Consider the following 14,670-nt stretch of genomic DNA (forward strand, 5'->3'; position numbering starts at 1 on the left):
ATCTTTTCTTTGACAGAAGCCAATGAGGATATTTTTCAAGGAAACTGCTAACACTTATGCACCTTGAAATATCTATGAAAGCTAATGTTGAATACAGTAACGTATTGAGTAGCAAAGAAATAAACTAGAGGCTACTCAGGTTCAAATATGACAACACAAAACTGACACATCTTTCTTAAAACTGAGCACATAAAAACCCCTTTTTTCTTGCACTTTTCATTTCACCGTTAGCACCGCACAATGGAAAATACCCTTCTATTTATGCCAACATGTGAGCATGAAACCATTTTTTTACAAAATTGTGTGAAAACACTGCAGAACCAGTACACTGCATTAATTCAGTATGAAATCATGCACGCTTTACCTTACTACAGCACAATTTAACAGAAAAGGTATATATACTTAGAAAAAAATCAATGATTTTAGTGTATCACATGGTAATGTCAGTCTCAAATGTAGAAGATGGCAGACCAGAATTTCTTTAGACTCTAGCAAAATTTTGATTGGTATGTAAAAGAATTCCTGAGAATTTATGATTTAATAATTAAATTACATATTTTGTTCTAACCAATAGTTTTTATTTCATTGAATTTCCAGTTGCTACCTTTAAGCCAAGTCCTGAAATTATGTGAAAATTTATCCCCTGATTTCAGCAGAAGATATTCAGACCTGGGAAATGTTTTAATTTGGCTTTAAACAAACCAAAATAAAATCAAATCAAAGATTAAATTAAAAGCAATCTATTCAGGTTTTGAATATAACTATTTGAAGTAAACTTTAGAAACAGAAGGGAAAAAAACATGCCAATGAGATTTTAAAAAAATCGCATATAAGCAGAAAAACTTATCACTTTTTTTCTAGATTTAGGTATTATCTTGTTCAAGAAAGGATTTACATCGCTATGCTAATGTGTTCAGACCATTCAGCACTTTCCAATCACTCAGAGTCTTCAGTCTCCTACTGCTAGTTACACAGCAGAGAGAAACTGGCAGTCAAAGTGCTATGATGAACATTAGCTCATCATCCATTCTGGGATTACACAAGAAAGACAAATGCCAAAATCACCTATGAGCAATAGGAAACAGCGTGGAGATTAGAGCTTCACTGACAGAAAAGTTACTGAATTCTCTGAGCTCTTCTTGTCTATTGCCTCCTTTTGTATTTAAGAGAATTCTGGCAGGTCGCAACATTAGAGTGACTTTGTGTTTACCTTCAAAGTATTGCATCAAAATCCAGCCAGGGAAAGTGGCAAAGCACTGGAACAGGCTGCCCAGGGAAGCTGTGGATGTCCCATCCCTGAAGGTGTTGAAGACCAGGTTGGATGGGGCTCTGAGCTACACAGTTTAGTGGAAGGTGTCCCTGCCCATGGCTGGGGGTTGGAACAAGATGATCTTCAAGGTCCCCTTCCAACCCAAACCATTCTAATTCTACGAATTAAGCATATCAGTCTCATCAGAGACAATATGACAGCTATTTTAGAACTGAGGGAAAAACCACAACTATTTCAGTGGAACTCTCTAAAAGTCAGTATTTCACATGACAAAAAGAATTACCCACCTATCTCAAGTTGGCATACATTAAGGAAAAGTATACATCTAGATAAAATTTGGGTAGCAAACAGAACACATCTGGGAGCTTGAAATTCCATGGAAATATGGGGGATTTTCTTGCACTTCTCTTTCAACAACAACAAACTGAGTAGAATCATACTAATGAAGTCACCAGCTATGTGATTACATTCCTAGGTCCCTTTATGCAACTTGACCACCAAGTACAGTTTTTACTGGAAGCAACTTCCAAGTTGCTTCTAAGGCATCACCTTTTACAAATGACAAGCACCTGCTTTGCAGACAGGCAGTGTGGTTCTACACATCAAAAGTTAAGCTCTTCTTATGACACACCAAAAATTAATACAAAACAAGACTAACATTTAATTTTTGAACCCATCTATGTTAGATATTTTCATTCCACTTGAAAAAAAACTTACCAGTCAGGAGCCAGAAATAACTATTAATTTCTGCATTCAAAGAGGGTTTCTTGTTTAAAAAAAAAAAAAAAATCCACACATTCACTGTACAAATGGAACCATCAAGTCCTATCAAACATGTATTCTATTACTACGTGCCACTAAAGAAATTCCAATCCCTGTTTTAAATGAGTCATAAAAATCAGAATTTAAAGTTTGCCGTCCTTGTCAGAACTCAGAAAGAGGAAGAGAACTGCAATTGTATTTGCAAGCACCTACAAAATTACTGATGTAACAAGATGCAAAATGAAGAAAATCTTTGAGCAAAAGCAATCTATTTCTAACAAATTTCAAAATCAAATTTGAAAAACATTCTAATACACTGACTTGGAAGGTCCATTTAATGGCTACACATATGCATAAAACCAACGAGAGCATAGTCTTCTCAAAGGGATCAGGATAGGAAGAAGAAAAAACACAGATAGGAAAATGTAACTACTTAACTCCATACCTGCGCAAACCTAAATCAAGCTGAGCTTCATCACTGATGAGTTCTGCCTCGCTCTGGGCAATTCTCATTGCAAGTTCATGGTCACGACGTTCCTGTTCAAGCACTGCCTGGTGCTGGGTTTCCTCCTCTCGTTCTCTGGCTAGCTGAGCCTCAATTTCAGCCTGGTTTAGAATAAGAGACCTTTAACCTTACCTAATCAAAACAAAAATGCTACATATGCAGTATTAGAAAAGTATGCTAAGTAATATATTAATAGCTTTTCAAAACACGTAAAGTTCACAGAACTGAAAAGTTAACAGCATTAGTATTTTGTCTGACCCAAGAAAAATGAAACAGCTACAAACTGAATCTTGGTTTTCATATAGCTTATCAAATAATCATTGTCCACCACGTGTATTATCTTTTCAAATAAATTGCCAAGTAAATATTAGTTATTTTTTAAAACTATATGAAATATTTTGTTTACTATTGTGAAAATTAGTTTTCAAAAGTTTCAAAAGAATCATTAAACTACATCAAACAGAGACTATGGTTACTCCTCCATAGCACTAACACAATACTTTCTCGATATACTTATCTTGGCATTACAGGACTTTTTAACAGGCACTACTTTGCATGCAGATCTGTGGTTCATTTTGAAAAGGGATTAAGACAGACACTGGAATTCTCTGTGGAACTGATCTGGCTTTGAATTTACGCAAATGGTAAAACTTCCAACTTAGTGCAATGCAGGAGCAATTCAAATATACTGCCTCTGCAGAGTCAAACAATAGCAGTTTACCATCATTACTTCACAAAAAGCTTTGCACACACAGTAAGTAAACCAGGATTATCCAATTCATACTTTCAAAAGGCACAAGTTTCAAAAGTACACCAAGTTTCACCAGTGCCTTTATGGGCGCCCAACAGTCAACAAAGGAAACAAAGTTACTTCCCACTCATCACTGTAAAGCTGCACCACTAAAGCTATACAGTTACACCAGTGACTTTACCCTATGCATCTCATTTTAGATTAGCTGATAAGACCAACCAGAGGAAAGATAATGAAAAATTAACTGTATGTGGGAGAATGAAACACCCTACTGGATCATGTATCTGCTTGAATCCAAACAGTAGTTTTAAGTAACAGTGTAAATTACATTCTGCACTGCAGATACCCACAGCACAGAAACAAAGAAACATTGATAAAGATAATCCCTATACATGTTCTTTTTCTCTTAAGACTGCTATCCTAGGCCACCCAAGCAATCTCCAAGAAAAAAGGAAAAGAAATATATAGGGGGCAAACATATATCAGTGAGAGCTCATTATGAAATCAGTAAGAATTGCCATAAATCAAGGGGAAGGGTGGAGAAGTAGGGTTTGAGATGCATGTATTTGGTCTACATTAATGTAGCCAAAGGGGTTACCAAGGGCAGTCCTGCATTTTCTCATTATTACCAGTATTCTGAAAGTGTTTGCAGTTAAGCAAGTACATGACATAGTCCAAGTCTAGATGTGACTTCAGTAAAAGAATGCCAAACTTGCCTGACAAGGACCACCCACAAAACCTTCAAAGGCTAAACTAGGATTGTCCAGTGTTGTGTATTTTAACTTTAAAATAACTTTTAAAGCCCTTTAAAGATAGATGCACCTCTGCTCAGAAGACCTGAAGTTGCATGGGAACTTCACCTAGAAATAGGTGATCTGTCTTGGGATGCCCTAAACATGATATTTGCTTTATATTTACTACAAAGCAACACTGGTAAATGACTCTGAGACATGCATTTATAGGAAGAAACCATTAGACTCAGTGGAGAACCTATGCTATGAAAAAGATTTAAAAATAAGTAAATAAATACAACAAAACAAACAGACAACCCCAAAACAACCACCACAAAAACAGCTAAAGCATTAACCTGAATACGCTTTTCTTCCTCTTCCCTCTTTTTTCTCTCTTCCTCCTCTTGTTTTCTCTTTGCCTCAATCTCAGATTTCCTATTACATAAGAGAAGGAAATAAAAACATGTTATTGTGATGCAAGTGAACAAGAAATTGTAAGAAATACAAAGTCTCTTCCATAAAACTGAGTGGTAATCAACAAGTCAGTACAGTCAGTACAAAGTCTCTTCCATAAAAGTGAATGGTAATCAACAAGTCAGTACAGTCAGTACAAAGTCTCTTCCATAACACTGAATGGTAATCCAGAAGTCAGTACAGTCCTGATAACAGAACACTACATGTAAGTAAGGAAATATTTCAAGTTCATCTGTATTTCCAGCTGCATGATATAATTTCTTCCATACGCTTTTCTGACACTTGCCTTATAAATCACTGGGAAGAGGAAACATTTCAGCACTGCACAGCACACCAGGAATACAACCCAAGTCATTCTCTAAGTGTAAGTGTATTAAAAATGACCTCATTAGAAAGCTTTTCCTGTTTTCTTCTCATTCTATAACCAGCAACTTATTCAAATTCAAGACTCACAGGCGTCTTTCCTCTTCTTCCTTCCTTCGTTTTTGTTCTTCCTCATCACGTCTCTTTCTTTCTTTTTCCATTTCCTCCTGGATGCGTCGTAGCCTCTCTGCTTCATCCTCTTGCTGCTTTTTCTTTTGCAGTGCACTCAGAAGTTGCTCTGAGCTTTTCACTAAAGCATCATATTCTTTCTGTATCTGTTCTCTGGTCATTATAGTGGTCTGTAAAAATAATGACGCAGTTATTCTTTTTCATTTGTGCTTCACTTTTGAAAACATACTGAAAAAATATTAGGTGAAATGAGATCACTGAGCACTATATTTAAATCATATATACACTTCAGGGTGGGGAAGCTTGAGTCCATTTTCCCCCTTTCTTTCAAAAATCCTGACGATCCATTACTCTCCTCTCTCCTATAAGACCATACAAAAGTAATCTCCATTACATCACTGAAATGAAACATGACTTCCTTTTCAAAACATGCCTTCATGTTTTAAATCTCGCAATTTTAAGCAACAGAAATTGATTCTTAACATGCTAGGATGGAAATAAGGCCTGCCCATGTGTATTTTGTGTTGTGTTCTTGTCTTCTTTAGTGGTTATTTACAGCTCTGCTTTTGTGTCATAGCATAAAATAGTTTTTCTTAATACTTCTGCTAGCATTCAGAAAAATATTGCACCATGTTGTGACTAACTTTTTCTACATCGTTATTAGTAACAAATGACAGGTTGAAAATGCTTCAAAAATAGCCTTTGCTCCACACATTTTCAGACCTTATTGATAGGTACAATTTAATTTCATTTTCCAATTCACATCTTACTAATAAAACAGCAATATGGGCTGTTTGCTGACCTTTTCTGATGGTGTATCATGATGATAATCAAATTATATAATTTTTATTAGAAAAGAGAATTCTAAGTTGACAGGTTAACTCTTCCATCTTTTCAACAGTGATTTTAAATAGAGAAATCTTAATATGGTACACTAAGAAAGCTATAATATTGCATGAAACAAGAATACAACAAACCAATTTTTTTCTAACACTAATAAATGCCAGTGAGCTTTCATTTTGTCTTTGTGCCTCAGTGATAAGAAAGAGAGAACTATAGACCTGAAGCATAATCAGCAAGCTGAATTCTCTTTATTACCAAGTCTGAAAAAACCTCACAACTGGAATAGAAATGTATTTATTCTGTGATAAATGCTTGTCTGTTTCAGCCCTGATTAAGTTAAAATATTGTTAATAAGCATTATTCCAATAATGAAAACAACAGACAAATTACTGACAGCACTTTTGTTGCAACATCAACATGCATTTTTTCTTTAAAACCTTCAATGTCAATTTTGACACAGAGATAATAATAATAAAGTCTATATATATGCACCTATTTTCAGGATTCACTTCAGTTATATTGACAAATAATTTTAAATTATTATTATTTAAATTATTATCAGGAATTACTCAATGACTGAAAATTAAGACCACTGTATCAAAGTATGTTTTCCATTAAGAAAAATGCATTGACCTTCTCCTTTAGATGAAGCTTTTCAAAGATTCCAGTACCAAGATGCTATTCCTGTAATTTTTATCACATACCTTAATTTTGGTCATTGAAGCGTCAATAGAATCCTCCAGCTCCTTCACCTGCTTGCTTGTCTCTGCTTTCCCCTCCTTCAGAGCACTTACTACTTCATTAAATTTATCAAGTCTCTTCTTCAGTGTACGTACTTTTATCAGGCCATCAATGCTGTGAAGGTAAGACAGCTTATTTGTATCTTGAGATGATTTTGGAAGGTGACATTTTTAAAACTCCACTCATCAGTCATGTAAAAAAAGTAGACAGGGGACACAAGTTATGCCTTCTGACAAAAATCTCCCTCTTTTTGAAATGTAAACATTATCACATCAAGTAACTAAGTAATAGAGCCTTTTCCAAACAGTAACTAAAACTAATTAGCAGATGGTGATTGAAAATGGAAAAATACATTTTTATTTTGAGAATTAATTTGGGTTAGTTTTTGATTTTTTTTTCACAATAATAAATCATTAGTATCCACTAGATTATCTTAATGGGAGGGGATAAAGGTTGAGTAGTGCCACTTACTCAAAGAACAATAATGGACTGAATCAGATAAAATTTAACTACACAGCAGAGAACACAGTGATTACACACCAGAGAACTGAAAAAACAAGGCTGGTGAAGAGCTCTGGAAAACTCAGGATTTTTTTTAAGAACCACTACTGAAAGCCCCCAACAGAAGTTAAAACTGCAGACAGCCTTCCTAAACAGAAATCACTGAACTGGTATTCACAAAATCAACACACAAAAGATGAGGACAAAATAGCTCAAAAATAAAGGAAATGGTCAGAAAGACCAAGATTCAAAATGAAACATAATTCTTAAAGGATTTAAAAGAAATCAGTATATAAGAAGTCCACTGCTAGAACAGAGTTGCATTTCTGTCAAAGAACATAAAGGTGTCAGCAGAGCTTAATGACTGAAGTAGTTTTCCATCAGTATTCCATGCAATCAGCTAATGGAATTAATTTCAACTGGAGACAAGACAGACAGAACAGAATTAATTCTAAGATAGAAATTAATGGGAGCCTATAAAGGAAGGTGTGAATGGGTAAAGGACAAAAATTAATGAGCTTAAATTTAATTTAGACAGACTTAATAAAGGATTTCTAGAAACAAGGCTGTCACCGAAGAATTTTATGAACAAAGAGCTAAAGAAACATCTCTTAGGAAAGGTTCAGATTTAGTCTATTCATCCTTGGGTAAGAGCAACGGAGACTCAGAACCTCTCAGTCTCCTTCAATTGCACTTAGCATCATTTTATGATTTCAGACATATTTAGTTAAGTAAAGTAAATCTCTTCTTACAGTCACAAGAAAATATTATTTTAAACCTAATTTCTTCAACCAAGGAATATCTTCTTACCGGGGTTTGTGCTTTCTCTTGCAAAGCCACATTCGAATAGTCTTCTGTATTTTAATGCAGGCACTGGCTCGATATTTTATCTTATTTTTCACTGTAAACACACGGAAAATATGACGTCAATGTCTTATACATTTTAACACAACTTCTACCTTCCTCACACATTTGATGTCTCAAAACTGTATGTAGACAACATGTGCTTGAGAACTTGTTCTATATTGGAACCACAACGCTTAAGACACAGAAGAGCAGAACTCACAATCTTGGGCCAGGCATAGAGGCTCCCACCCAAAACCAACAGGAACAATAAAGCATGTGCACACTCACACACCCCTCCAGATTCACAGACATCAACAACCTCTTTCAGAAAAGTCACAGGATCTAGCAAAGCAGGAAACACTCAGCTTGAAGTCTTAGTACTGAGTTGAAGAGTAATCAAGTAGCCAATATCTGCTAGAGATAATAAAGTGGTTGCAAGTTCCCTGAGAATTTCTCTAAAATACTGAAACAAAAAAGCAAACAAACAAAAAAAAAAAACCCCAAAACCTCTAGCTTTTGTTCTAATACAGCCTTTATCTTAAGACTAACTAAATTATTTGGATCAGGAGGCAAGTTAAACAGGGAATCAAGGCATGTATGTGTGCTGAATATTTTAGAAATGCAACAATAAATGAACCTTTTACAGCTCTGTTAGAGGAAACATAGATGCCTATGGATCCACACTGCCTTTAGCACATGGTTTGTGAACATGGTGATGTTTAACCACTGGACTGAGGTGGTCACAAAGATGCACTCTACCTCTTATCTGTTTCATCTTTATTTTGGGGATAAAATTAGTTTCAAATGTCCCATAAAATATTATGAAGAAGTAAGGCACATCAATATTAGTTCCCTGGGTTTCTACTTTTTGGACACACTGACAGACTTTCTGTCATCTCTTTCTGAAAAAAAATAGACTAAATGGCATCAACTTCTTGGTCAAACACAAGATTTTAGTGTCTGAAATCTGTATCATAAGAGTTCAGAAATTCTATTTGCTCCACTGTAAACAGCAAAAAATCATATCCAATCAGTGACAGATGCAGAAACCATGACTGTGTCAGCCCAAATGCACAGCCATGTGTGCACTGTCATGAGGTCTTTATGCTCTTTTTCCCCTATTTTAATGCACAATTTTCACCCTCCATGTTATTACAGATTGCTGACATTCTGCATCAGACTTTCCTCAGAAACCTTTATTGAAGCACACACAAGCACCAATCCTTATTCCGCACCACCTGATTCCTACTCTGCCCAGTGAACTTCAAGACCAGGTGGACTGGGACTGGGCACTGAGCAACCTGGTCTTGTGGGAGGTGTCCCTGTCCATGGCAGGAGGGCTGGAACTAGATGATCTTTAAGGTCCCTTCCAACCCAGGCCATTCTATGATTCTGTAAACTGGGCAGGCCAAGCACTTAAACTGTATCAGCAGCAACAGGGACTTATTGGCTGATGAGCAGTAATTTCTGGAGCGGAGTCGTTTGACTGTATATGTGTCAGTACTTTCAAACATGCAGTTTCTGTCTGAAGATGACAAGCTCTGTGCAGGCTCTTCATGGAACTAAATGATTTCATGTTGCCAGCTACAAGTGGAACTACTCTTTCCTGCTGATGCTGAAGTCTCTTCCTGGCAAGACCTGTGATGGTTGGTCAATTATGTGCACGTGCTCACCCAGGCTTCACCCAGGCAGTTCGGACATGGGAAACTAGTGCTGGCCTGTAATGCTCCACTCTGTAAAACTCTGCTGTAACCCTTCCCTATGTACCTCACACAAAGCACAAAAACAAAACAAAAAAACAAAACCCAAAAACCCTTATCAACTTTAAAATCAATTACTCAGACTTCAATGTGTAGCCATCTGTTATACATGTCCTTGGCCTCATTTCAAGGTGATAATAAGTGCTTTGCTGTATTTTTAAAAAACATTTTGATTTAATAAAACATAAAATACATACATTTAATCACTGAGAGAGAACACCATTGAACTTTTTTCCAACGACTGCAGATAAGCCAGCGATTCACTCGTTTAACCAGCTCTGCCAAGTGATCCGGATCAGACTTCATTATCTGATCAAACTCTGCAAACTAAATAATAATTAAAAACAAGTTTTATATATTAGGAGAACAGAGAGTGTTAGACATTATTATTTAAGATCATGCTGATTTACAATGTTAAAATACTTTTAACAGAAATGATATGTCATTATATCAGCCTTTGATTAAAGTGAGCAGATTAATTTTATTACACTTTATTGTTCAATGATAACAGAAATGACAACTACAGATTTTTTATTTGTTTGTTTTATGGATATCCAACACTTGGCATTTTGAATAATCTAACCATTTACTAATCACCAAAAATATTTATTGCCAAAATGTTTAAAAATCTATTTTTTTTCTACATCCTGAAAGTGAACCCTGGCCTTCCACAACTACAAGACACTTCTAATTATATACCTGTGGTAAAAAATAAAAGCTGAAAGCACTTCTCAGTTTTTAACCTTTGTATAAGACTCCCATTGAAGGCAACCTTTTCTGAAAGTCCTGCACTTCTGCTTTTCAGTAATTATGACAGTAAGAACATTCTTCTGGGATTACAATAATTTTCCTTTCTCATCACAATAGTTCTCTACTTCATCTCCTTTCTCTGAGTAGCAGCAGTAATGCTCAGAATCACAGAAAGATTTCAGCTAAAACCAGATTTTACTAGAAAGTATTTCTTCTTGGCTCTGACTTGCTCTTTTCAATAGTCAACATAATTCTCGGAATACAAACATTGCATTAGAAACACTGCAGTATCAGCAACAAGACTATAAAACCAATTGTATCAGTACTAATATTGTGGTTTACTCAAAGGAAGTAGAGAGTATTTACAAAAATTCTGGGCAACCATTTATTTAGGTTGGCCACACTTCTATCAGTGTGTTAAACCATGTAACCTTCAAAGGTTTCTTCCACCTGAAATTATTCTAAGATTCACATTCACGAACTCCAAGAAAAAGATTACCTTGCCAGGTCTGAAAAACACTTTGGTTAGCCCAAATTTGTAATCATTTTCATTCAGTCCCAGGGCTTTAAATAGAGCCTGAAACACATAAAACAGAAAAGGATTATATTCTGCCTCCGTCAAAAAAACACAAAAAACAATGCCACAATACATTTTCTCTCCTGAATGATAAGAAGAATCAATTTCTTTCTTACTTTGCAAAAAAGCCTAGGGTCCAGTCGAGCCAGTTTTTCAGGCAAGTATTTCTTGTACATATTATATAGTTCATGAAATGAAGCTCGTGATGGGAAACCACCTTGCATCAAATCCAGAACTGACACCATCCCTAAATACACAGAGACATGTGCACAAATGCTGGGATCAGTAACATGCAAATTAAGCAGTGAATTTTATGATAACCTGCAGTTTATGACATAAGACTCAAAGACATTGTTCAGAGACTAAAACAGAAAGTTCAGCTAGGACTTTATCAAGCCTCTAGCATTTTTTGATAATGTAATCATTCAGAAGTTCATTCTGAGAGAAGAGCTCATGAAGTTTTCTCCCTCTTTGAGAGGTAAGTAACACTCAATCACATATAGGATTTTTTCCTAATATTTCTTCTAAATTTTTTTTTCACGAGATTTGATATCTTCATTTTAAAGGAAAAAAAAAACCCAAAACCAAACTCCAAACCACCAAATAATGCCCAACTAGGCTTTTATTTTAATCATGTCAATGGTATTTGTGAGATATGGTGCAGACGCAACCTCAAATACATCTGAAGTGCTAGAACATTTAGTGAACTTGAAAGACAAGGTATCAAGGTAACTTTCATGTCCTGAATAATGTTACTACATTTTGGCTGCATCTAGGACATCAGTAAAGCCCGGACACAGTAAGATTCAAATTACCTCAGGCAGCACAGGGTATACCAGTTTTTACCCACTACTTTACATAACCCTACCAACAGAGACTGTGTGTAAGTTTTTAAGTTAGCCCTTAACTTGAGGTTGATGTCTTAAAACTTAATCTTTTGCGTATTTGCTTTCAACAGATTGTTATTTATACTAAGTCTTTGTTTTTCAAAAAGTTCAGTGGGGCATGAGCAAATAAAGCTCTAGATCTGGAAAGTATCTAGCATTTCAAGAATAATGCAGATGCAGCATTATGTCCACTTTGGATGGTCAGCTCCAAATCAAATCAAATCAATAGTGATATAAAGAAACTTTGAGAAAGTAAGCCAGTATGATTAAACACTATCATAGTATCTATAAAATCAAAGAACACTGGTGTGCTTCAATTATTATATGTATCAGCTAACACTGACTAGTCTAAATGCATTCAGGAGTTTCTAACATTCAACTGCCACAGAAATTTAAAATTCTATTGTTCCAGACTGAACTGCTGCCCTATTAGCACTATGGGCAACACAAAGAAATGGATTCAGCTCCAGGTCAGAAAAACTAAATTTATGTACCCAAAAATGGCTACATAGCTTCTTCCATATGCAGCTGGTGTCTGACCTCTCATTATAATAAAAACAGTTGATGGAAGTTGATGGAAGTCCATGGAAGTCCTTCTTGCAAAGAAGACACCTAATGGCAGTTCAGATTAATTACTTCTAGGGTCCTATTGACTAAAATGAATGCTAAGCTACTAAGAATCTAAATACCTGTTCATAAGGCATAAATAAGCTACCTTCCAGAAAACAGTTTAAGCAAGGAAATACTGCTTTCATCCCACATATTTCAAACTTAGGTTAATATATAATCCCCAAAATAAAAAACAGAGGGAAAAATACCAGAGGCATACATTACCTGAACACTGAAGCTGAGAGAGGATCTGTCCTCCTTCAAAATGGTGACTTGTCATCTTTAGATTAGGTTTGATACAGCGAATAAAGCTGGACCCCTATGACCAAAGCAAGAAATTAGCAGAATCTACAAATCTTTAAAACTCCTAAAACAGCAGTCAATGGTTGAAGACTTATGGGTGGGGGAAAAAAAGATAAAAAATAATAATATTCTAAAAGAGAAATATTGACATTGTAGAATCATAGAATGGTGAGGGGCTGTAATGGGCCTTAAAGACAATCAAGTCCAATCCCCATTTTTTTTCTCTCCTATATCAGTTTTGCACTGTAACCTTGGTCTTGGTGTAACTGATCTCAAAGCTCAAGCTATCAATTGGATCCTCAATTTTTTTGTTTTCACTCAACTATTCTCCTTAACATGAATACAATGTAACTACGATTTATCGCTCCAGATTCTACTACCCTCATTATCTTCTACAGTCACAGGACTAAAACACCTCAGTCCTCCAAAGTTCACATCAGTGAACATGCTACCAGAGTGCTGACATTAGAATCAGATGCCAGATGAGCTTGACATTCCTTAATTTCTACTTTATACAAATTCCTTTGGCTGACAGCTGCAGTCTCCCTTCCCCAAAGCTGTTCCAGTCTGCTCCTCTCTTATGACCATGTGTGCTCCCTCTACAGTTTTGACCACTACTTTCTCTGATCATTTCACATTCGTCAAGGATAACATTCTGCACAGCACCATCCAATTATTCAGATTTTCCTGTAACAGGTGACGGCTAATGACAACTTTGCATATACCAAAACAAAATTGGGACTGAGAAAACATAGCATTAATCCTGGTTTGTACCATATTCTCTCTTTTTCCATCTCTCAGCAGAGAATGAGACAGCACCTGACAAGGGAGCTTCATGTTAACATCTCCTCAGTCATGGGTTAGCTAAACTCAAGAGTACAGCAAGCCTGGCCATAAACTTTTCTCCCCTGGACTGTGTCAGTTCCAGAATGTTCTGGGTGAAATAGATCATCCTTCAGACCAGCTTCATGACTACAGTAAAATCTTATATGTTGGCCATACTGCAACACTTGACTCCTTTGTTTCCCTTGATTTTTCATGCCTTTTCTTTTTTTGACAGAGCATAACCTTGTATCTATAATTGGTAAGAACACATGTGGTCAAGATAAACAACACTGTGTTCCTACAACTTCAAGTTCTAGAAGAAAATGGCATGTTGAACTATATGGAGAATTTCACAAACTATCTAATTACATCAGCCAAATTAACAAATATTCATTAGGAGACTAAGGTTCTTTGACCATCTGTGCATTTACAGCCTATCAAAAGAGCAAAATTAAAAAAGTTCTTTTTAATGGCTTTATGGAATCTGAAAACAATGATTAATAATAAATTACTTCTTAAATAACTTTAAAATAACATTTCTAAATTTTCTGCAAGTTAGTCATCAATGAGCAGAAAGAAGTAAAAGTGACAAAAAAGGAGATTGCAGCACAGACAGATTTCATACTGATTATCCAAATGGTGTAATTTTCATTCTACAACAACTTTTTTAAAGGTGGTGAAATTTTCATTTTCAAGTAAATCAATAACCATCATACGCACAGGAAGATGTTCCCAAAGTGCCACATAGCTGCAAACTCTAAAGCAATTGCTAATCACATTTATTGCAAGCCATAATGTTGAGATAATCTATTTTGCCTTACATCACAAAATTGTGAACCTACATCTCTGTGTATACTTACAGTACTGTGAAGCTTCTCAAGAAGCAAATTTAACTGAGTCTGTAAAAGAAAGCAGGTGTTTCAAGAACCTTACCACAGCAAGTACAGAAATACAAACACCAAACAGGCATAGCATTAACTGCATGCATGTTCATTGTTAGTGAGACAGAACTGGTAAACCAAACATTCACAAATTTTAATAGA

The 14,670-nt window shown here is 35.7% G+C and overlaps 1 protein-coding gene across 5 annotated transcripts in view; it reads right to left on the reverse strand.

Annotated features, from left to right (window-relative positions):
* MYO6 (myosin VI) overlaps positions 1-14,670 on the reverse strand; it is a 106,173-nt gene that overhangs the window by 15,373 nt on the left and 76,130 nt on the right. For all 5 annotated transcript variants that reach the window (XM_085056474.1, XM_085056473.1, XM_085056472.1 and 2 more), the window contains exons 19-28: positions 14,488-14,526; positions 12,725-12,818; positions 11,120-11,250; positions 10,926-11,003; positions 9,874-10,003; positions 7,881-7,971; positions 6,533-6,683; positions 4,947-5,155; positions 4,376-4,454; positions 2,478-2,638 (exon numbers count right to left, since the gene is read on the reverse strand). In XM_085056474.1, the coding sequence (XP_084912600.1) occupies positions 2,478-2,638; positions 4,376-4,454; positions 4,947-5,155; positions 6,533-6,683; positions 7,881-7,971; positions 9,874-10,003; positions 10,926-11,003; positions 11,120-11,250; positions 12,725-12,818; positions 14,488-14,526 (1,163 nt within the window). The remainder of the gene's footprint in view (positions 1-2,477; positions 2,639-4,375; positions 4,455-4,946; positions 5,156-6,532; positions 6,684-7,880; positions 7,972-9,873; positions 10,004-10,925; positions 11,004-11,119; positions 11,251-12,724; positions 12,819-14,487; positions 14,527-14,670) is intronic.

The sequence above is a fragment of the Lichenostomus cassidix genome, chromosome 3 (assembly GCF_008360975.1).
Source record: "Lichenostomus cassidix isolate B80296 chromosome 3, HeHo_3.0, whole genome shotgun sequence".
Taxonomy (NCBI): domain Eukaryota; kingdom Metazoa; phylum Chordata; class Aves; order Passeriformes; family Meliphagidae; genus Lichenostomus; species Lichenostomus cassidix.